General features: G+C 39.9%; 2 protein-coding genes across 2 annotated transcripts in view; both read left to right on the plus strand.

Moving 5' to 3' along the window:
* LOC135081215 (uncharacterized) lies at positions 1–6,210 on the plus strand. The gene is made up of 6 exons (XM_063975962.1): positions 1–172; positions 1,397–2,081; positions 2,194–2,327; positions 3,188–3,228; positions 3,762–3,889; positions 5,668–6,210. The coding sequence occupies exons 1-6, from the start codon at positions 49–51 to the stop codon at positions 6,065–6,067; spliced, it is 1,512 nt and encodes a 503-aa protein (XP_063832032.1). The 5' UTR covers positions 1–48; the 3' UTR covers positions 6,068–6,210.
* Positions 6,204–24,280, plus strand: part of LOC135080985 (uncharacterized) — a 26,353-nt gene continuing 8,276 nt past the window's right edge. Inside the window, exons 1-4 of the mRNA XM_063975709.1 lie at positions 6,204–6,401; positions 8,696–8,933; positions 12,672–12,804; positions 14,441–14,532. Coding sequence (XP_063831779.1) covers positions 6,267–6,401; positions 8,696–8,933; positions 12,672–12,804; positions 14,441–14,532 — 598 coding nt within the window. The 5' untranslated portion in view covers positions 6,204–6,266. The remainder of the gene's footprint in view (positions 6,402–8,695; positions 8,934–12,671; positions 12,805–14,440; positions 14,533–24,280) is intronic.

The following is a 24,280-nucleotide window of genomic DNA, read 5'->3' on the forward strand; positions in this document are numbered from 1 at the left end:
ATACGAAGTCGTCTTCATTAGAAGCGAGGATTATCTATTTGATATAAAATGTCGAAGAGATCTACCAATACGCCAATAGGCCATGATGCAAAAAAACCCAAACTGCATATTACCCGATCAGACCACCCCATCCCGTCTAGTCAACAAAACAGCAGTTTTTCTATTATACAAGGTAAGTGTTTTAGGTTATCATCAGACTCTTATTCTTTAAGACTAAAACATGTGCAGCCCAAAGGAGGGTTATAGGGTTTATTAGACCTAACAAACAAAGAGCTAGAGGTGTAGCAAAGGGTATTTCAGGCTTAGCCAAATTTTTTGGTATGGAATTGCTGCTTGAAAATTTTTCACTTATTATGTTCAGCTTCGAGTGCAAGTATTTTTTGTCCTTTTAAAACCTGTGCTAAAAATTTTCTGTCAAATATGTTCCATTGCACACCTTTTGGTACACCTGGACTGCAAGGTTGTCAGTTTCTGGATATTATGTAGGTAGTTAATTTACTAAAACATTGGGATAAATCATAGTAATGTCATGGATCATTCTCACTAGAGAACAACACAGATTGTAGTGATATTTGAAAAGTTTAGACTACAAGTATTTATTTGTGCTAATGAATTTAAAAATGCCAGCGTGGTCCACAGCTGGACATCGGTCTTTGGCCCTTTTTCTCTTTGGCTATTATGATTTCACATTTGCCAATGTTACGTGACCATAGCTATTACACATAGAGAGAACGGTCCATGGCAGGGTAAACATATACGCTCCTCACAGCTTTTTTGTGTTATGTGGTGTTTTAAAGATTCTTTAATAATTTATTGAAACCCATTGTAATGTGACATGACCAAGAGTTTCATTTGTACATTGTCATGAGGAAAAAATGCCATTTTCATTTTACTGATTTCTCATTGTATTTAAATGTCAATGGCAAAGAGTTGCCACGTAGGACAATACCATCACTGCCTGTTTTCTAGGTGTTACTGTATTTCTATGACTGAAATATGCTATTTTTACCCGACTGCGTCAGAAGGAGGGTTATGTTTTTCGAGTGTATATATGTATGTAAATTTCTTTGGCACGGCCTACAGCCTAAACAGCTTGACCGATTTTAGCGTGAGAGGTGGCGTTAGATTCGTCTTAATCGTGAGAGTGACAGTGGCTATATTAAAATTGAAGATTTTAAGCGCCATAATTTGTCTTCAAAAAATTTTTTCTTTTTCTCAAAACCTATCAAATGGGGTATCAAACTAAAGGGCTTTGAAACGCCACATACCTACTAAACAGCTATGTGATGTAATGCCATTACATCCAATAGCTTACATAAGTAATTAGCTTTTTGAAAAATTATGTACATAGTTAATAATTATGTTGTTTTAGTTTGGCATGTGTTAATTTTTGTAGAAAACGAGTGTGATGTATGGGGCGACGATGCTGATGATGAAATTTTACTTCAAGCGAGCCAAGCTTGCGATGAAGAATCAAATGATATTAGTATTTTACCCGACTACAGTAATTGGAAGCAACCAGCATCCACCAGCACACAGTATCAGCCAAGTCCCAGCACTTCCAAAGCCTCATTTGAGTTTAAAAAGCCTAGTTCCAAACTCCCAGCCTCCGTTCACCTGAAGTACAAATGTAACACAATATCTTCACCGCTACCCGGCATATCCACTATGTCTCACAACAGACATCCCAGTATCACCGACGACTTGGCAATCAGTGACAAAATTGTGTCGGGAGACGATTCTGATGTATGGCGACGGCTGCTTCTATTAGAGGAGGAGAACAATAAATTAAAATCTGAATATGGAAAGTTATCCGATAAAGTTGTCACAAAGGAGGGTGAGGCGTCTATTTTGCGAAGTCAGTTAAAAGCGTCTCAGTTAGCCAACGATAATGCCAGAATGGACAAGATCAGGGCTCAGGAAAGAGTTCAGATGGAGTGTGATGAGAAGATGGCAGCAATGACGCGAGAGTTGCAAAGCCTGAAGTCTCAGTTGGAATTTAAGGACTTGGAAATTTTAAATGTTAAAGACAAGTTTAAAAAGTTAGAGGCCAACAAACTTAGACAGAATGAAATATTAAGGTGAGTGAGGTCAGAAAGACGAGATTCAGTGAAACTGTACCATTAATTAATTTTCATGGAACAAAATTATGGGTCTGCTCTAAGTTCATAGATGCTTAAAAATATATTTCAGTCATAGAAACAACAATACTGTCGCTGGTCTGAATGATGGTATGACTCAGCAAAAGAAAGTCCAGACTACATCCAGTAGCATACAAACAGAAGACAAAGCTCCCTTCATCAAACTCAATAAATATCGTAGAAGAGGTAAATACTGTTCACACATATGATATACATACATTACGATTTATATTAAAAACTAGCGGCCCGCCTCGCTTCGCACGGTTGCTCTGGAATTTCCCGGCTTTTCTCTTCTTTATAATGCATGTTTTATACAATAAACCTTCCTCTTGAGTCACTCTTAACTATTTAAAAAAAACCGCATCGAAATCCGTTGCATGGTTTTAAAGATCTAACGCCCGTATTCACAAACATTACTGTGAGGTCTCACAGCGCGTGGATGCACAGGGTCACACACGAACCAATCACAGAGCTCTATTCAACGCTGTGCGTTCGATTTGCTGCTTCACTTAAACAAGCATCGTTTGTGAATACGGGTGTTAGTATACATTATGGACAGACAGCGGAAAGCGACTTTGTTTTATACTATGTAGTGATGTACAGACGACGTCCCATCATATACCATAGGGCAGTGTTTTTCAACCTGTGGGTCGCGACCCCCCAGGGAGAGGTCGTAAAAACCACCTCAGTAAAAAAACATTAGTTATAAAGACTGATTTATCCGAAATCTAACTATGAAAATGCATTAAAATGTTGTATGGATTGAAGTATTCGGTCCCTACAAACATTTTTGTAACATTATAAAATGCATGAAAAAAAAAGCGAACGGTCGGAGGGTCGCCAAATATTTTTTTCATATTAGGGGGGGGGGGGTCGTGTTATGAAAAAGGTTGAAAAACACTGCCATAGGGCATAATGGGCCCATGCTAAAATTGCGCGAACGCACGCCTCGCATGTCCTCTGACGCTCCATGCGCGTGAGCCAACTCAACTGGTGAGCGCTTATTCGTTATACATTGGCAGTTAATATCCCCTGGTTGCTTGCAGGTGACTTTCACACCCCAGCAAAGAAGGATGGCAATTCACAGGTATGTTATTATAATAATATTATTTATCTTTATATTATAGAGGTCATATAAAATTTTACATAATTTTCGATAGTTATTTTGTAGTTCGTTCGTTCGTTTCAGCCGAAAGACGTCCGTCCACTGCTGGACGAAGGCCTCCCCCAAAGATTTCCACGAAGACCGGTCCTGCGCCGCTCGCATCTAGGCACTTCCTGCGACCTTCACCAGATCGTCGGTCCACCTAGCGGGAGGCCTACCCACGCTACGTCTTCCGGCTCGTGGTCGCCACTCGAATAGACGTGGTTGCAATACAATGAGGGCTATCGTTTTTATACTTAACAGTTGGCACCCCTGGCGATTGACAGGACCTTACTCTACAGTGGCGCCATCTTGATGAGTGCAAATGCGATAGTCCTCGTACCACTTTAGCGCTCACCAGTTGGTGCCACTGTCTTCGCTACTAGCAAGTGACAGGACCTTGCTCTACAGTGGCGCTAACTGGTGAGCGCTAAAACGATAGCCCTCATTGCTGCATTGTTGTGTTTTATATGCAGCTATCGGAAGTATTAGGAAGTCTGCGCGAGCTGAAGTGGGAGCTGGAAGCAGGGGCGCCGGCCGACGCCGACGAGCCGCAGCCCGACACCCTGGAGCCCGACGTGTCGCTGGATCGCCTCCGTGATGTGTGAGTTCTTTTCTAAAGCCCGGTCCGTGAGCACGTAGAATTTTGTCCAATGACCCCTAGCTACCCATCCTTACCGCTCGCGCGTAATTATATTGCTGTCACGACTGTGCGAACTGGCACCCCGCAGTGAGTGTGTGAGCGCGATAGCAACATAATTACGCGCGAGCGATAAGTATGGGTAGCTAGGGATCATTGGACAAAATTCTACGTGCTCACGGACCAGACTATAGCGTTTCAGACTGCAGCTGGACATAGGCCCCCTTAAAGATTTCCACAAAAACCGGTTCTACGCACTTGTTTCCAAAGAGTCACACCAAAACGAGTAACCCTGTATGTAACTCGTTGGGAAAAAAATCCCATCCAGTCACATCCCTACTCCTTACCTTTGTTTGTCACCTGTCATCCGCTTTGCAATGGAGGGAAGTCAAACCATAATTTCGAACTCCTATGTTCTTCTGATTAATTTCGTTGCGTGTCCAATGACAGTTTAACTTTCCCCCGGGACAAACTTGACCTTCATTGGTTGGGTTTTTGTGGCGGTCAAGCTGTAGATCCTCGCTACACAGGAGTTGCAGTGGTGGGAACGAGAGGTGGGAGTAGATAGTCCCGTACTCGTTAACCTGTATTTTCTTACTGTAAGGTTTCTCGCCGTAAAAACCATCCTTGAACTTCAACGGGCATTTAAAAAAAGTATTGGTAATTGGTCTAGGGCTTGGCGTTGTTGAGTTTTGCGCTTACCAACACATTTTGCGATTCATTTTTAATGTTTGTGATCAGTACGAGTGCGACTCGTTGGGAAAAAATTCCCTATGAGTAACTTTGTAAATTCCCTATGAGTAACTAGAGGGTTATTCATTTGGGTGTGACTAGTTGGGAAAAAGCCGTTCTACGCTGCTCGCATTCAGCCAGGTACTTCCTTCCCCAGATCGTCGGTCCAGCTAGCGGCCTGCCCACACTATCCGGGTCGTGGTCGCCGCTCGATAACTTTCTGCCCTAACGGCAATTAGCCCTAGGAGCTAGTTTCCTAAAAAAACTTTTAGTCCATCAATTACATTATCAGAAAATATTAGACACGTATATTTTTATTTGTCAATCAAACAAGTAATTACGAAGTGATGATGTATTGAAGTTCTGCGTGACGCCACAAAGTACTACACTTTTAAGGACGACTTGACGTCACGGGCCTCTTTGAACTATGGCTTGATCTCTTTAAATTTTGATCAGTTTGAAAAAGTTAAAAAAAAATACGTGTCCAGTATTTTTTGATAAGTTAAACGACGGACTAATTCAAACTCTTGCTTTTTTTCCCAAGAAACATCCCTATTACCTAGTTCGATGTTTTTCAAGTTAAGGCCTATAAGTGATTTGTAGCTGTATTTTTTACTAAATAAGTAGTATTCTATGTACTGTAACTGTACCTATTAATAAATAAATAAATAAAAATAAATTCAGACCTAAGCGGTATTCGCTACCGTTTGCGGCAGAGAAAACCCAGCGGGTATGCGGTAATAATACTGTTCAGACCTAAGCGGTATTCGCTACCGTCTGCGGCAGAGAAAACCCAGTGGGTATGCGGAAATATTACTGTTTACATCGCTCTAGCCGCGGTACTTGATACTAAATATCTGAGCGAAACCCGCGCGGTATGTACCTCTACCCACAGCGGCAGCGAATATCGCTCAGGTTTGAATAGGCCTTTATAATTTACAATTCGGTTACTTTGCTTTTAAAAGCCTGTTTGCAAAAATAAAATGAGTTTTATCTATCTACGTTGGCAGTTTCCCGCTGTACCGCGGCGAGCGCGGCGTGGCGGCGCGCCTAGTACTAGCATCGCTGGCATCGGAGCCGCACCCGCCTCTGGCCCGCGACCAGTGGGACCACATACTCACGTGGGCTACCGAGATATGCATCTTGATAGAGAAACAAGTGAGTTCGGGACTATTCCCACCTCGTTCCCACCGCTGCAACGGCTGGAAATTTCTACTCCGACAAACGTTACTTCTTCTTTTCGTGTCGACAACAAACCTACACAGTGTCAGCCCAAAACTCCGCCACAAGAGTGGCGTTGTCAGTAGCACTCATCAAATCCTCCTGAGTGCAGTTGCTTGGACACTCAGGGCACGACATCAGGTGCTTCATCGACTGGGGAACAAAACCGCACCTGCACTCCATGTTTAAGCCATCCAAGAATCCCCACCTGACCAGATTGCCCTTACTACGGCCAACCTGCGTCCGAAGTCTATTTAAAGACTTCCAGGTAAGCCAGGGGAGCTCATGTCCAGGCGGAGGACTCTCAGACATAGGGACAAAAGGGCAGGGGAGATCAGCTCTAACGTTACTTCGACATTACGTTACTCCGACACTACTGAATATCGACATGACTTTACTTCGACACTACGCTCGCCTGGTGGTAGCAGCGCTGGCCTCGGAGCCGCACCCGCCTCTGGCCCGCGACCAGTGGGACCACATACTCACGGGGGCTACCGAGATATGCATCTTGATAGAGAAACAAGTGAGTTCGGGACTATTCCCACCTAGTGATGTACAAGGCTCGAGGCTTCCGAGTCCTTTTGCCGAGAGCTCAGAGTAGTTTACAGGGCTTGCCTCGTTTGTATGAAGCTCGACGACTCGGAAGACTTTTTTAGAGTTCGAGCCTTTTTCGGGGCTCGCCTCGTTTGTATGAAGCTTGGAGACTTTCGCAGAGTCCGAGCCTTTTTGAAAGCCCAGTTAACTTTTGTGTTAAGATCGTTCTTTTGAATAAAACTGCAGGAATTCTGATACCTACAATAAAATATATATTTGAAAAACGTTTTTCACAAAAGGACACAAATCAAATAATGACTACAAACAATTAGAATTAGAATTTTTCCTAACAAAATAAAATATAGGTACATTTTAAAAATCTTATAATAAAAATCAATGTAGGTGATGTTTTTTTATTTTTTGCCGAAGGTTTGAGCTATTTTGAAGGTTCGAGCTCTTTTGAAGGTTCGAACTCTTTTCAAGGCTCGAGCTCTTTTAAAGCCTTGAGGCATGGCTCAGAGAGCTCGCAGCTCGGCTACGCTCGGGGCACCGAGCCTACCGAGCTCACTGAGCCTTGCCATTCCGCCTCGAGACTTCAAAAATAGGACCCGACGCCTCGAGTCTTGTACATCACTATTCCCACCTCTCGTTCCCACCGCTGCAACGGCTGGAAATTTCTACTCCGACAAACGTAACTTCGACATTACGTTACTCCGACACTACTGAATATCGACATGACTTTACTTCGAGACTACACTACTCAGACAAAAGCTTCCTTTGTCTGAGTAACGTAATGTCGAAGTAACGTTTGTCGGAGTTTATTTAGGTAGCCCGCTGCAACTCTTGTTTAGCCAGGATCTACAGCTAGACCGCCATAAAAACCCATGTGATGTGAGATAACCCCGCGTCAGCGTTCGTTTGCATTGAATATTATTTAATTTTGACTTCGCTGTATTGACATGTAAAAACAGATTAATTATAATTTTTACACGCCGAATATCGGTATTCGGTAAGTGATACCACAGAATAATAATAAGTACTACGTACAGAAGTTTTACTTCGCGAAGGTATTTAAAAAAATGTATGTGTTACGGTCAAAGTTATAAATGTGAAAATTATGAATAATCGCCGGTTATTATGAATAATTACCGCATGATTTGGTAAATGTGATTAATATGAGATCATTTATGTGTGTATAAAACTAAATAGGCGGCTTAGGGGTGGCCCAAGGGCCACCCCCGCCGCACCCTAACCTATTTTTCACTTTAAATCAAAACATTATGTTATAGGCATCATGGAAAAGTAATATTATGCAAGAAACATTCCAAACTCATTATGCCAAATTATATTAATATATGATATCAAAACGTTCAAAAGTTTGGCTGTACATGAGCACGTACACAAGATGTTGTTCTCTTTTATGAAATTTGTTAGTACTAAGGTTGAATTATTAAATAATCACTGTTAAATGTGATTGATTTATCAATTTTACCGCGACTGTCGGTAATTATTCATAATAACCGGTTATTATTAATAATTTTCAATTTATCACATTAACCGTAACATATGCTCAATGTCATTTACAATATGGTGTAATTTAGCTTGTCTCAAGAGTCAAGCACCATTTTGTTGACAAACGTCAGTGATCGGCACTGCGCCGAAGCTATAGGGCTGACTTCGGTAAAATAATGTGACGTGAGGTGCCAAACTGCAGAAAATGCCGGAGGAAATACATGATTTATCATGAATAATATTAACTGCGGATGCGGGCAGCGCAGGACCGTTCATTGTGGAAAACCTTGGGGGAGGCCTTTGTCCAGCAGTGGACGTCATTTGGCTGAAACAACAACAACAACAACAATATTAACTACTTATTTACCTCTCAGTGTCTTGAGGCAACTTAAAAAAGTACATTCTGTGTTTTTATTATTATTTAGGCAGTTAAATACTGCACAGTATTTAGTACACCATTTTCTTTATTTTCTTCCATCATACATAAGAATACGCGTGCGTGAGTCAATGCTCGCTCGTATGTGAGGCCTTGTCGAATAGTATCCTGTAGGGGGCCATCGTGCGTGTTTTGTTTTCGATGTAAACTCGCGGAGATGAACTGGCCTGGCGATACTAACAAAACCTACTAACACCAAAAATATATTTCTGTATTACAATATTATCCATCTTTATCTTCGTGACACCCGAAGTGGTCAAAAAGTAAACAACACGAGACGTAAATACATACAATATTTCAGCCACTCGTAGTTACGGGTATGAACTTCGTTTCAGTCATGCAGCACTTCGTACGGTGGATTTCTTCTGGCACTGATTGAGTTGATCGGGCTACATTTAATAGAAGAAGTGGAGGAGCCTTATGACCTGCAACTCGTCGTGTGCCTGATGCGCTGCAAGCCGCCGCCGTTCCTCGCGCTGAAGCTGTTAGAGTTGGCGGCGCTGCCGGCGCGCGCGGCATGGCCGTGCCCGCGGCCCAGCGAAATGATGGATGTCGACGACGAAACTAACTCAGGTACGTTTCTACTTTTTTTTTATTGACCCTTTTTAGGGTTCCGTAGCCAAATGGCAAAAAACGGAACCCTTATAGATTCGTCATGTCTGTCTGTCTGTCCGTCTGTCCGACCGTATGTCACAGCCATTTTTTTCCGAAACTATAAGAGCTATACTGTTGAAACTGGGTAAGTACCTAGATTTATTCTGTGAACCGCATTAAGATTTTGATGCAAAAATAAAAAAATAATAATAAATATTGGGGGCTCCCCATACTTAGAACTGAAACTCAAAAATTTTTTTTTATCAAACACGTGTGGGGTGTCTATGGATAGGTCTTTAAAAATGATATCGAGGTTTCTAAAATACTTTTTTTCTAAACCGAATAGTTTGCGTGACAGACGCTTCCAAAGTGGAAAAAAGTTGGTCCCCCCCCCCTCTAACTTCTAAAATAAGAAAATGAAAAATCTAAAAAAACATAAAATATGATGTACATTACTATAAAAACTACCAACGAAAATTGTTTTGAACGAGATCTAGTAAGTAGTTTTTTTTAATACCTCGTAAATAGAATAGAATAGAATAGAATAGAAAACTTTTTATTTGCAAGAAAGGTATACAAGCAGGTAAGACATAGATTAAAACAGAGAGAAATAAACAAGTGGACAATTAACTGCTTGTGCCCCTCTGACAAAAAGGCACCCGCTCAGCGTACATCAAGACCGCCAGGGCTTGTCTTGAAACTGATTTTCAGCGGGGGCCCTCTGTTGTCACGGCGTACCCCTGCTGACGGAGATGCAAGAGGAGAAAGGAGTCCACAAGTCCGGCAGCAGGGAGAACGCAGCAGGGGGGCGCAAAAGAAAAAGAGAAAACAAACAAAAAGAAAGAAACAAGAAAGCACCATAAAAATTAATTAATAAAAATAAATTCATTTCACATTAATTATAAATTACAATAATAATAAATTAAAATTATAATAAATTACAATAAATTTAGATTTTAATTATTAATTACATAATTAAAACACATTAAAAAAAAAAATAATAGATTAAAAATACAAATAAATTATCAAAAAACACCATTCTTTACTTATCTATTGCCATTGATATGTGGCCATAACCATAAGGCCTCAAGTTATTTAAAATCAATGGTAGAAAAGTGATTGAGGAAAGAAAAAAAAAAAAAAGAGATTAAAAAAAAGAAAGAACTGTCACTTACTGTCAACGACCGACATGTGCACGAGATGTGAGAATAATTGCCACGTAAATTGATGAAATGTGGTACATTTAAAGGATATTTCAAGAAAGCAGTGCCAAATAATAAAACCAAATTAAGAGCAATCCGCAGCACTACAATCACACGAAAGGGAAGGTGAATAACATCCAGCATTGTAACCAATTTCGTGCAACAACTACGGATTACTAACATACAATAATGCAATGCAATACTATTATACAAATAAATTAAAGAAAATTGGTAAGAAATTAGTAAAAAAAAATTAAAAAAAAAAAATTACTATCAATATCATTAACATTTAACACTGAGCAACGATAAAACATAAATTTACAATTCCAGGACAGAAGAATACACTGAGTACCAACAGCAAAAAATAAATAAGTAAATCGTAAACCGCTTATTACCGCGTAATCTTTCATACAAATAAGGGGGCGTCCATAAATTACGTGAGACAATTTTGGCCATTTTTCAACCCCCCCGCCCCCCTTGGTGAGATTTGGTGAGATTTTGCCTGACCCCCTCCCCCACCCCCTAATCTCACGTGATATTTAATAAAATGCCTATTTTGCAATGTCCATGCTTCGAGTATATTAGATTATATGAAAAAATCAGTAACCCAGTGTCGTGCCACGCGCAGTGCAGGGTTCCGTAGCTTCCCGTCGCTTAGTAAGACAAGCAATTGCTTTAACTAGGACCAGTTTTTTGATTCATAGTTAAAATAAGTAATTGTTAAATTTTGCTACTAATGGTTAAATATTAATGAAATATGTTCACAAATACAGATGGAGGCAGTTTTAGTTAATTTGATTAGACGGTATGGAATAAATTGTCATTATCATCATAAAAAAAATCATTTTTTTTTACTTCAATAACCCAGTTTTCTGGAAATTTTACTCTATTTCTTGCGGGAAAAATTACGTGATATTTTCCGAGACCCCCCCTCTCCCCCACGTGAGATTTAGTGAGGTTTTCGTTGACCCCCTCCCCCCCCTAAAAGCCTCACGTAATTTATGGACGCCCCCTAACTTAAATAAAAAAAATATATATTTCATAAATCAATGGTACGGAACCCTTTGTGCGTGAGTCCGACATGCACTTGGCCGGTTTTTTTAGAAGTTGATTTTATTTTTAACCAATGGCCCGCCCCGGCTTCGCACGGTTGCAATGGAATTTCCCGGCTTTTCTCTTCTATAATATGCATGTTTTATACATATAAACCTTCCTCTTGAATCACTCTATCTATTAAAAATCCCCATCAAAATCCGTTGCGTAGTTTTAAAGATCTAAGCATACATAGGGATAGACAGGAAAGTGACTTTGTTTTGTAATATGTAGTGATAGTGAAGAGAAGTCGTAACTTCCCTTTTACGTATTCTAAACGACTGTCCTCTCGTCCAGGGAGGCTCTTTGGAGGAGGTATTTTGTATATTTATTTTTCTTTCTTTTCTTGTCTCTCACACTTCTTCTATAGAAAATTACCCAACGTTGCCAATTATTAAATAATACAGCATTCCGCTAATCCATCATTTTTTATTAGTAAACAATGTGTTTCTATAGAGATGTCATCCATAGACATGACAGTATCCATGACTGCACACGCACACTACAATAATGACGCTCGGATCAAACTACCCACACCCCGCGCTTCCCTCGACCAAAAAGTGGTGGGGCGCGTCTTCGTGGATGAAACGATATATGTAGGTATAAGCGCTCCTGCACACGACGCGACGCCGCCACCGCGCCGACAAAGCATAATTTTAACGGTCCACTAACTGTAACGCGGCAGCGGGCTTTACGCGGTTTTAGTATTATGATAAACTTTCCATTACCAGAGTGTTGTATTTTTCAGTAAGTCCCAACAAAAGATAGGTAATTTTCTCCTCTTCATCAAGTTTCTTGTCTGCATTCTCTAATTCTCTGATTATTAACTCGAATTTCAAGAAATATTCCTCAAATTTTTCGGTGTTTTGCAGTTTTAGGGTTAGCAACTTTTTCCTTATATGGATTCGGCTTACGATGGATTTTCTCTCGAAAATAGAACACAAAATGGCAAACATTTCTTTTGTTGTTTTTGCATCTTTCACCAGATCTAAGTGTTTGTCGGTGATGCTCTGTACGATTATGGATTTGGCTCGCGAATCACTCTTTTTATCTACCTCGTCATCGTCCAAGGTGTCGATCAATTGCCTTTCTTCTAGCAAACATCTAATTCGGAATTTCCAATGACCGAAATTGTCCGCAGACAATTGCGGAAGCGATATATTTGAGGTGCCCATAACCTTTTAGTATTATGATAAACTTTCTTTATAAAATAAAACGAACACTTTCAAGACGCCATAGCTCACTTTTATTTTCTTGCACACAACTGACAGATAGGCAGTGTTGCCAACTTCACATCACAGATTATACATATTTTAACACGCGGCGCGTATAAGCAGTATAAAAGCGCGGCGTCGGCACGGCGACGGTGCGGCAGCGGCATCGTGTGCGGGAGTACTAAACGAGTTTTATGATTATTTTTTAGACGTGTGCTGTTTGCCGGCGCTGCTGGGACAAGCGGAGGCGGCGCTGGCGGCGGCGGCGCGCCACCGAAGCGGGGCCCGCGCGCGCGCCGCGCTGCGACAGCTTAGCGAGCTGCTGGACCGCCCGCAGGCCCGGTAACTAAAACCCGGTCTGTGAGCACGTACAATTAGGGCTATCGTTTTTATACTTAACAGTTGGCACCCCTGGCGATTGACAGGACCTTACTCTACAGTGGCGCCATCTCGATGAGTGCAAATGCGATAGTCCTCCTACCACTTTAGCGCTCACCAGTTGGTGCCACTGTCTTCGCTACTAGCAAGTGACAGGACCTTACTCTACAGTGGCGCTAACTGGTGAGTGCTAAAACGATAGCCCTCATTTTCTCCAATGACCCCTAGCTACCCATCCTTATCGCTCGCGTGTAAATATTGCCGTCGCGACTGTGCGACTGGCACCCGCAGTGAGTGTGCGAGCGCGATAGCAACATAATTACGCGCGAGCGATAAGGATGGGCAGCTTGGGGTCATTGGACAAAATTCTACGTGCTCACAGACCAGATTATACCCTATCACAGATCGTTCCAGCCACGAACACGCGCCCCACCATTCTTCCGCTAATGTTTGAGTGTTATCGGTACACGCTAAAGCTCGATTCACACATATCAGTGAAGCCACAGTTCCGTCACAGTGTCCCCTCAGTTCAGTATCAGTTGCAGTGCTACAGTGTTGCGTCAGTGAAATATTTTGAATATTTTAAAATGTCAGAGAGCCGTTTCAATATTCTTGTTCAGAAACTATGAAGTAAGTTATTTTGTTTTTGATGCCGCGGCGGCGTCCGTGATCCGAAAAAAATATCGTCGTCAACGAATACGTCCGTGATTGCCGGTGTCGGCACTGACACTGAGAGCACTGTGTCGTCACTGACACTGACAAGTGGGGATGCGTTCATAGAAACTGCATGAAAGAATATTTCGCACTGTGCCGGTACTGAGCCTGAACTGTGACTTCACTGATATGTGTGAATAGGCCTTTAATCATCCATGAGTGCACACGCACACTACAATAATGACGCTCGGATCAAACTCCCGGCACCTCGCGCTTCCCTCTACCAAAAATTGGTTGAAACCCGACCCCAACTGAAGAATAACAGACTGACTGACCGTTCGACTACCTGCGAGCTCCTTCGGCCGAACTCCTCCTGCGTTTTTCTGATTAATTTCGTTGCGGGTCCGATGACAGTTAACTTTCCCCCGGGACAAACTTGACCTTCTCCGGTTGGGTTTTTATTGGCGGTCGAGCTGTAGATCCTGGCTACGCAGGAGTTAGAAGCGGTGGGAATAGTCCCGTACGTTACGAGGGTAGTTTTTAGCCAAATTGCTTGGTAAAAAAAGTTTGAAGAGCCCTGAATTAGTCTATTTCGGCCGCGATTGATGGGCCCCGGCCGCGTAATGGATCGCCGCGCGCGCGGTGAAAGGCCACCGCTCGCCCGCGCTGCCGCCCTGGTACTTGCTGAATTCTCTATTGCCTTGGAAAGGCGTAGTCACACGTTACATATACCTACCTACCGTAGCACTTTGACAACGTGTGACTGCGGTTTTCCAAACATGAAAATTACTATGCAACTACATTAGCAACTTTGTTCAGTTCAGTATTCTGAAAATCTTGTTTTATACTTTTTCAGCGTCATTTTTTGTCGTACTTGTTTAATAATAATTTTATTTTAGTTAAACAAGATAATTTTAGTAAGCTATTTCTGAAACTCTTCTTGTAGGAGCTGCTCGTGCGGCGCGGCGCTTTGGCGCGCCTTCGCGCTGGCGCTGTGCTGCTGCGTCGAGCTGCTGCTGGCGGCGCCGGCGGCGGCTGGTAAATATAATATAATATAATAATAATAATTTATTATATACTCCTGTTTACAATAATCTCTTAATCTAAGTACATAATGGAGCTTGAACAACATTATTATTACAAAGAGGTTAGCGTTGACAGCTGTACTAGTATACACTGTGTCACAGCTGCCAGCGTCTTCCACCCTAGGTTTATAACTATTTCAGATGTTGTTACATTATGATAATTATAATTTTGAAGTTAAAGTTGATTAATTATAAGGCCTATTACAAGAGAATAAAAACAAGTAAAAGCGAACTTTGAGTGAATAAGTGTGTGTGTATTTAGTGTGTGTGTATGTGTGTGTGTGTGTGCGTGTGCGAGTGTGTGTGCGTGTGTGTATGTGTGTGTGTGTGTAAGGAGTATGGATCAACATCATTTATCATTGGTAAGCATAACTTTCTCCGTCTCCGAGTAGCTTAGACTTAAAAGCCAAGAGCAAAGTTTTTGTTTGCAGTTGTATGTGGTCAGAGGGTAAATGTTGGTAAGTTTATTAGCCTCATTGTATAGATGACCTCCACAGACATAAAATTGCTGTCTTGCAAATGAAGTTTTGTGGGGTATGGAGGGGCACACTTTGTGTTTATCTCGTTTTGTGGTAGGTTTGAAGGTCATGGCCTTGTGTTTACGAAGAGTAGCATATAAGATAAATAGTTTCCTGACTGTAAGAACAGGACAATCAGTGTAAAGTTGGTGGGTGCTATATCTACGAGGTTTGCCAAGCATAACCTTCAATATACCTCTTTGTGCTCGCTCTAAGGGAAGTAATTTGGTGATACCCACTCCACCCCAAGCCACTATGCAGTATTGCAGAAGACTCTGAACAAGAGAGTAATATACACAGAGTAATGTTTTTTGATCCGCAGAATTTCTGAGCTTCCTAAAAATGGGTATTAGTTTTCTGACACGATTTGTTAGTGTATTAATATGTAGTGACCAGTTTAGGGTACTGTCAATAACAAGGCCCAAGTATTTGATATTGTCAGTTCGACTTAGTTTAGGACAAGCACACGTGGTATGTGACTCACAGGTGTGAGCTTTTAAGTGAAAGTCAGTAGTTGGTTGGGTGCTGTTACGAATTGAGAACGTGATATATTTAGTTTTATCTACGTTTAATGTTAGTAAATTATTGTCAAGCCATAACATCACTTCAGCAAGAGCAAACTCGGTGCTATGGCGGACCTCCTCCCAATCCCTACCGTGTACAACTAATACTGTATCATCAGCATATGTAATGATAGTGCAATTTGTTATTGTTTTTTTACAAAGATTGTTTATGTACACGAGAAAGAGAGTCGGTCCCAGCACACTGCCCTGGGGCACACCGAACGAAAGGTTTACTGGTTTACTAGTAAAATCCCCAATTTTAACGCACTGAGTGCGATTTGAGAGATAACTTTTGAAAATGTCCAGTGCAATCCCTCGTATTCCAATTGTTTCTAGTTTCTGTAGAAGTAGAGGGACAGAAACGGTGTCGAAAGCCTTCGATAAGTCGAGAAATAGTCCTATTACTTTTGATTTATTATCAAGGTGCTTAGCTATTAATTCAGTCAGTAGTAAAGTTGCATCCTCCGTAGACTTACCTTTCATAAATCCAAATTGGTTCTTTGCTATTATATTGTTATGTTCTAAAAAATTTGTTAAGCGAGTATTTAGTACTTTTTCTAAAATCTTAGAAATAGCGGTCAAGACTGAAATCGGTCTATAGTTTCCGACACCGTTCCTGTCTCCACTCTTATAGATAGGGTGCACCAGAGCCCTTTTTAAGATGTCAGGGAAGATACCTGTCGTCATGGACAAGTTACACAAGTATGCAATAGGGAAAGCAAGGCTAGTTCTAGCTCTTTTAAGTACTAATGTAGGGATCTTGTCGATACCAGTCGCCGAATCATTTTTTAAGTTTTGTATAATAGAGTCAATTTCATCGCTATCAGTACTGACTAATACCATGGAGTCCAGCTGTGATTGACATACGGGTAAATATGTTGGGGAGTTGCAATCATTTTTAGATTGCCGTTCTAGAATATTGTTAGCCAGTTTAGCACCAATTTCAGCAAAGTAATTATTGACCTGGTTGATTGACTCAAGAGGATCAGCATGCAGATTTAATAATTCACGGGGAGGCGGGGTAGATTGTTTTAAGTAGGTTATTTTGTTAATAGTGTTCCATGTGCCTTTTGCATTACCTTTGTATTTTAGAAATTCAGATTTTTCATATTCAATTTTTAATTTTCTTAATAGGTTATTGCAGTAATTTCTGTATCTAGCATAAGTGATTTGCAGTATAGCATTGTAAGGATCTTTTTTAGCATTTCTATGTAGTCTGTCACGATTTCTAATACACCTGACTAGTCCCGGAGTCAACCATGGCTTGACTGTACGATAACGATGAGGAATCCGCACTATTTTAGAATGGTTTGTGATGGCTTCATGGATGATATCTGACAGAGCTTTAGCTGCCAAATTAGCGTCAGTAGTGTTATAGATACTAGCAAAGTCGATATTAGATAGGTACTTGATCAATGGAGAGTAGTCTATTTTTAATAAGGTTTTATTTGATGGATCCCTTTTCAGAGTTTGATCGAGAGAAAAAATGATAGGGGCATGGTCTGTTATAAGAGTATCCAAAATGAAGGTTTTTGATCTCTTGTTTGTTCGAAGCATAACATGGTCAATGCAGTTATCCATTCTGGTAGGCAAAACATGTGCCGCTTGTAGCCCGTGGTGTGCCATTAGGTCCAAGTATTTGTCTCTGTTTGTTTCATGACAATTTGGGGAAATATTGATATTAATATCGCCTATGAGGACAACTGACTTTGTCGAAGCAAGTGAAGATAAACACAGGTCCATGTCATTACAAAAACTGTCAATATTGCCATACGAAGGTGAACGGTACACAGCTATAATTGCCAATTCATTTTTGTAGTTTATAATAAGGCAGTTTGCATTGGTAACATTTGGTTTTACAATATTATGTTGAATATCTGATCGTACGTATAGAACTACTCCCTCATTTTGATTAGTAAAATCAGAGCTATATGACGAATATCCATCCATACTAGGGGCTAATGCCGATTTACTAAGCCAACACTCGGAAAGTACAATGACATCACATTGTATACCGATTTGATCCAAGAAAATATTGAGAGCATCAAAGTTTCGATTAATGCTGCGTATGTTAGTGTGCATAATTTTTAGTGATTTATTTGTGTTATCTATTTGGTTTTTAAGTTCATCGGGATCACATATAGATGACTCCGAGATATGAATGGAATCTATTCCATCATAGATATTTTCAAACGTGAAAATAGTTACGTGGAGAATCCATGGTGCATATCCAAATACTCGCAGATTGGCTTTTCTTAATTGTGTATATTGAAAAAGATGAAATTATTAGTAACAGCGGTACTCGTAGATGTGTGGTGTGTGTATAGAATAAAATATACGTGTATGAATAAGTGTGTTGCATGTGTTGGTGATAAGTGTAGGTACAAATTGTGTTCGCATAGACAATATAGGGGATTTCTAAAAAGCTGATAAGAAATGTACAAACAAAAATTATACAGTTAGTAAAATATGATGATAGCATGCAAAAACAAAAAGCCAATAGAAAATATAGTGTTAGCTATACTAAATTTTCAAAACAAACGGCGAACAAACCTCTTTTCCACAGTGCCAGCCGCGTGCTCAGCCGGGCCCGGCGTATCTCCGAAATGCAGTTTGTTTGTGAAGTATTAGCACATATTGATGAGAAAGACCATAGTTCCATAGGGGCTGGATCCCGCACTCATTAGATTCACTTGATTTTGGAAATTGACAAACGCTTATGTGGTTGCCGAATTAAAGAACACACCGCTGTTGCGCACGGGCGTCCTTCCGAACTCAAAACTCTTGCGTCACTGGGGGGCGTCGCAATCGCAATCGCGAGCCTAGCTCCATAGGATTGGAAAGAATGTTGCCAGTTTGTGATTAAAAAATGCAATTAAGAAAAAGAGCAAATTCCTTCCAGTTTGTGTTGTTTTATCTTAAACTAAAATTAAGAAACTAATAAATATATTTCGGTACGAAACATACCGCTCACCTTAAAAGTACCGAGTATCTTTTAACAAGACAAAACCTAAGATTAGAAACTTACAAGTATCTAAGCTATTTGTAGAGTGAAACCTAACTATAAACCTAAAACTACTCTAGCTTTACTTAGATGCAAAACGTACCTACTCCCTACTCAACAGGAAGAGGACAAATCTTAACAACAGCTCGTTTGAAGAACGACTGTCCAATTTGTAAAGTAACGACCCGACAGATCCCGTCAGGACCTGGGTGTAAGGCGTGAACACGCGCAAGTCTCCACTGCAAGGGAGGAACGTTGTCTTCGCGTAACACCACAATCATGCCCTCACGAATCGGGGCACCGCGATTACTAAACCACTTGGTTGCTTGTTGAATATGATGTAAATACTCAAGACTCCATCTCTTCCAAAAATGTTGAGTGGACTGTTGGATGAGACGCCATCTTACTAAGCGGCTAGGATTCTCATCCACTAAAGAAATGTCAGGAATTGACGTTAGGGGCTCACCTATTAAAAAATGTGATGGAGTCAAAGGGAGAGGATCCCTTGAGTCTGCACTTAAAACACAAAGTGGGCGCGAATTGAGAATCGCCTCTATTTGACATAAGAGCGTATGCATCTCGTCATATGTCAAAGTTCGTGTGCCGACCACACGATGGAAATGATGCTTAAAGCTTTTAACACCCGCTTCGAATAGTCCACCAAAATGACTAGCGTATGGGGGTTGAAAATGCCAAGTGATGCCTTGACCAAGAACCTTTGAATTGAGCGTAGTTTGTACTACGTCATTACGCAAGAAACTATACAATTCCGTAAGATACCTATCGCATCCCACGAAATTCTTTCCACAGTCTGAATAAATATCGGTACACAAACCGCGTCGCGAAACAAAACGCCTAAGTGTAGCTAAAAACGCTTCTGTGGAAAGCTCCGAAACGATCTCTAAATGTATAGCCTTAACGCTCATACATACGAAAACTGCTACATAACATTTAACTATTTTAGCGTTACGAACCTTATTTGCTCGGACGTAAAATGGACCTGCGAAATCTACCGAAGTTTTTATGAATGGTCTGGCCGGTCGCAAGCGAGCTGCGGGCAACAAACCCATTGACGGCTGCGTGTGCGCGGGGCGCGCACGAACGCAACGGACGCATCGATGAATACGTTGGCGGATGACGTCACGACTTGATAATATCCAATACTTTTGTAAAAGTGTATATTGGGTGCTTTGAGCCCCACTGTGCAAGTTTGAAACGTGAATAAAGTCAATCAGTAAATAAGTTAAAGGATGTTTTTTAGGTAAAATCAATTGATGTTTTGACTCAAAAGATAAAAGCGATTTATGAATTCTACCGCCAACGCGAAGCAACTTGTTTGAATCTATAAAAGGATTAAGACGTTTCAATTGATTTGATGGTGATTGCCCATTACAAATCTTTAAAATATCATCATTGAAAACTGAATGTTGAACAACTCGTATAAGTCGATTCAAAGCGAAATTATACTCTGACACAGTAATGTGTTTTGAACTCGAAATATTGACCTTTCTACACTTGTGATAGAAACGAAATATCAAAGCCGTAACACGAACAAGTCTACCGAGTGAAGAAAAACGTGAAATAATTTCTACGTCCTCGTTTGGAGTAGAAGTACTCGAACACAACACATGCAAGAAAGGATTTTTTCCTGGCGGCTTGGTGACTGGAATTGAACCGCCACCGGTGCAGACTGAGAAGATGGTGAATTGTCTGCACGTGAAAAAGAGGTTGTCCGGCTTGCAGAAATTTATATAAGTTACCGTTCCTTGTGTGAAATTAGAAAATGTAAATAAAACAGCTCCCTCTCAATTGACACAATTTATTTTTATCTCGTATGCTCGTATATAGTTAACAATTACGATATTATAATAACTACTGTAATAGTGCCAATCTCAAGGGATTCAGGGTCGTTAATTAGGTTCGGTTTGGTGAATATTATTGCCACTACAAATTTCTTAAAACTCAGCCTAAATATTAAAAGACTCTACTAGTTAAGATAACTGCGCGATGTCAGGTCGGAAAGACTCCTACTTGAAGGATGGAAAAGTGGGTACCTTGGAAGCCATGCGGTTATAAGCCGTTACCCTGAACGTTCCTCTCTTCTTCCGGGGTCCAACGGGTCTCGCACACTTTTAGGTTACAAGCAGCGTCCTCCACGGCCTCAAGCGCGCAGTGCCAGATGAAGCTCTTGCATCTCTTTGACAGGTAAGCGTTCAAACTCTTGCAGAGACAGAGGTTTGATGACAAGGAGGAAATGCGAAGAGATCAGCAGTTCAGAAAGGAGTAATAATTATAGAAATCAATATGAAATATTGAAATATCTAAAATATGAAATGTAAAATCGTAAAATATGAAATCTATGAAATTTGAAATATATGAAATTTGAAAATCTGAAATTCCGCATGAAGGCTGTTCACTAATTTGAGCTTCGCTCGCAGCCCTCAGCAACCCAATACCCTCATCCGAATAGAATTTAGGGAATTTCTCATGTGTGATTATTTTAAATTATATTATGAAATTATCGTGGATGCATTCTGCAACACACGATTTAAAACACAGGGGATTACATCCCCGAAAATAATCAAATTGCGGTTGCGCAAGATCGACCAAAATTCCAAAGTGATTTGACAGCTCAACTGACAGCCTGCGAGTCATTGACATCGCAAGACGTTTCGTTTCGCCGCTTAGGTAAAAGGCAAATACTAATAAAACCATGATGAAAACAATCTCCTGAACACTGAAAATATTCTATTAAAAAATAGAATAATCAAAACAAAAACATTAGGAAATGTTTCAACAAAATATATTTGAATTGACTGAGCAAAAAGCGCCATCTATTGCAAATTAATTCAAAATCACGCCAATAGATGTCGCCAGTGGTATCCTAAATCCAAATATCGAGAAGAAATATCAATTTGTGAAAACAGCCAAAACTGCAACGCTACAATACCCTCCCCCCTAGACATTCGCACGGAGAAAGAATCTGAGCTGCCCTCAGCGAACTACAAACTGAAAAAGAAAAAAAAATGTGTCTAAACGCAGAAAGACCTCAAAAAGAAAACGTTCCAGCAGAAACTTCAACTGAAAAAAAAAATTCGAAAAAACAAACAACGAGTTGTAGGGTATGCTGACATAACAGGAACAAAAACAAACTTTTCACTAAGCAAAACAAACCAGATGAAAACCAACTACCAGGACTGATGTTCTTCAAACCTAAAACAATCTCTGCTGTCCGAGCATAAATAAAACCCAACACTAACATACAATCATCTTTCATACCTCTCTTTCATACCTGTAAGCATCAGTTTCAAATTATACTGCTTGCCACCTGCATTCAAAATTCCCCATAGAGTCCCAACTGTGAACCAGTGGTACTCGAATCCCCAGTAACGTTGTAAGGCTATTTCGGCCATTACGAACATATTTTCTGGAATAGCCATCCAGTGGGCCCTAGGGAAAGTGTATATTTCAACACATGTCGTCCCTAGAAAAAATGTCTGGGTTAAAAACCACAGAACAAAAATGTCGCTGGCCACAATATAAATTGGACGTCATCGCAACAAAACACAAAACACAGGGAATAGTGCATAGAAGCACATGATGTCATCCCTGGAAAAGACAAAACAAACGAGGCATGTATATAGGAGATACATAGCACTCAAACAAAACAAAACAAAAACACAGAGATACAATCTCTGGAAAACAATTTCTGAACTATCAGTTACAGAATAAAGCACCGAGGCTAGTAAGTATGTAGCAGTTACCCGACAACTCGATTGTGTCCAAAAAAAAAAAATTTGCTATAAAAGAATCTACCGTTCTTAAATTCCTAACAGAAAAACTACACAATATGATTGTGTCCAAAAAAAAAAATCTAAAAACTAAACTCAAGTTAGTTATGAAAGTAAAGTACCTACCTACCCAGAAAAAAAAATCCTAAGTCCTACGACTGAGAACCTTGGCATAACTATAATTTAAAAAAAAAACTTCCTTAAAGAAGGTAGCATAATAAAAATATTTTTGAAAAAAAAAAACTGTGGCAAAAATATTTTCCAAAAGTTAGTTAAAAAATACTAATCTTATTTATACAAATTTAAGAGAATGGCACTTTACTAAAAAATAATAACTTTCAATTGTTATCAAAACCATAATAATAAACAATTAAGTTATTCCCGTATAAAAATTAACCCACAAACAACTCACTAGCCAGTAATAACATTATGTACCAAACCTTATAATACACTGCAGTATAATGCCTAAATAACTAATAGGTATAACTGTATTTACTTAATTAAAATCCATTACTTAAGATTCAAAACATTTCCACAAATGTAAACAAATATTTGCCAAAAACTAATAAAAGTTATAATATTATGCTAACATTATGTAATTAATACAAAATAATGTGTACTAGGTAACAAGAAATAAAAGTTATATGTCATAGTGACACAAAAGCAAATTGTTACCTAAGTACATAAACAACGTTAAAGATTTTAGTTAGCATTTTGTAACAAAATATCCGGGTAGGTACTTTAAAATACATTATGTACTTACTTAATATGAGTACAAATAATTAAACACTAAAATTAAAACTAAAACTGTGCTTGTCTTGTATGAAAAAACAAAATAATTAAAGTAAGTAACTAAAGTTATAAGCTATAAAGCCCAAAAGCAGTGTAGGTATAAAATAAATATAACCTAACAAAAAAAATGTTACTTACTTGTCCCAACATAATATACAAAATAAGAGTTGCAACACAAAAAATATGTAACCTAACGTCATGTAAACTAACCTCATATAGAGTAGTACGCTCTGTTATAATGGTTAACATAATAATAATGTATAAGGTTGACAACTTGAAAAAAATTATGTGGGCATCACAAATAAAATAAATTACAAAAAAAACAAGACAAACAACAGCACACACATGAGAGATTCCCTAATAAAAAAATATTTTACAATAAAATAGAAGTGATACTTCATAAAAAATAATGTGGCAATAATAAACATCAAAAGATGGGCGCCACTGCAAGGTAGGATTTTTTCCTGGCGGCTTGGTGACTGGAATTGAACCGCCACCGGTGCAGACGGAGAAGATGGTGAATTGTCTGCACGTGAAAAAGAGGTTGTCCGGCTTGCAGAAATTTATATAAGTTACCGTTCCTTGTGTGAAATTAGAAAATGTAAATAAAACAGCTCCCTCTCAATTGACACAATTTATTTTTATCTCGTATGCTCGTATATAGTTAACAATTACGATATTATAATAACTACTGTAATAGTGCCAATCTCAAGGGATTCAGGGTCGTTAATTGGGTTCGGTTTGGTGAATATTATTGCCACTACAAATTTCTTAAAACTCAGCCTAAATATTAAAAGACTCTACTAGTTAAGATAACTGCGCGATGTCAGGTCGGAAAGACTCCTACTTGAAGGATGGAAAAGTGGGTACCTTGGAAGCCATGCGGTTATAAGCCGTTACCCTGAACGTTCCTCTCTTCTTCCGGGGTCCAACGGGTCTCGCACACTTTTAGGTTACAAGCAGCGTCCTCCACGGCCTCAAGCGCGCAGTGCCAGATGAAGCTCTTGCATCTCTTTGACAGGTAAGCGTTCAA

This window comes from Ostrinia nubilalis, chromosome 19 (genome assembly GCF_963855985.1).
Source record: "Ostrinia nubilalis chromosome 19, ilOstNubi1.1, whole genome shotgun sequence".
Classification (NCBI taxonomy): domain Eukaryota; kingdom Metazoa; phylum Arthropoda; class Insecta; order Lepidoptera; family Crambidae; genus Ostrinia; species Ostrinia nubilalis.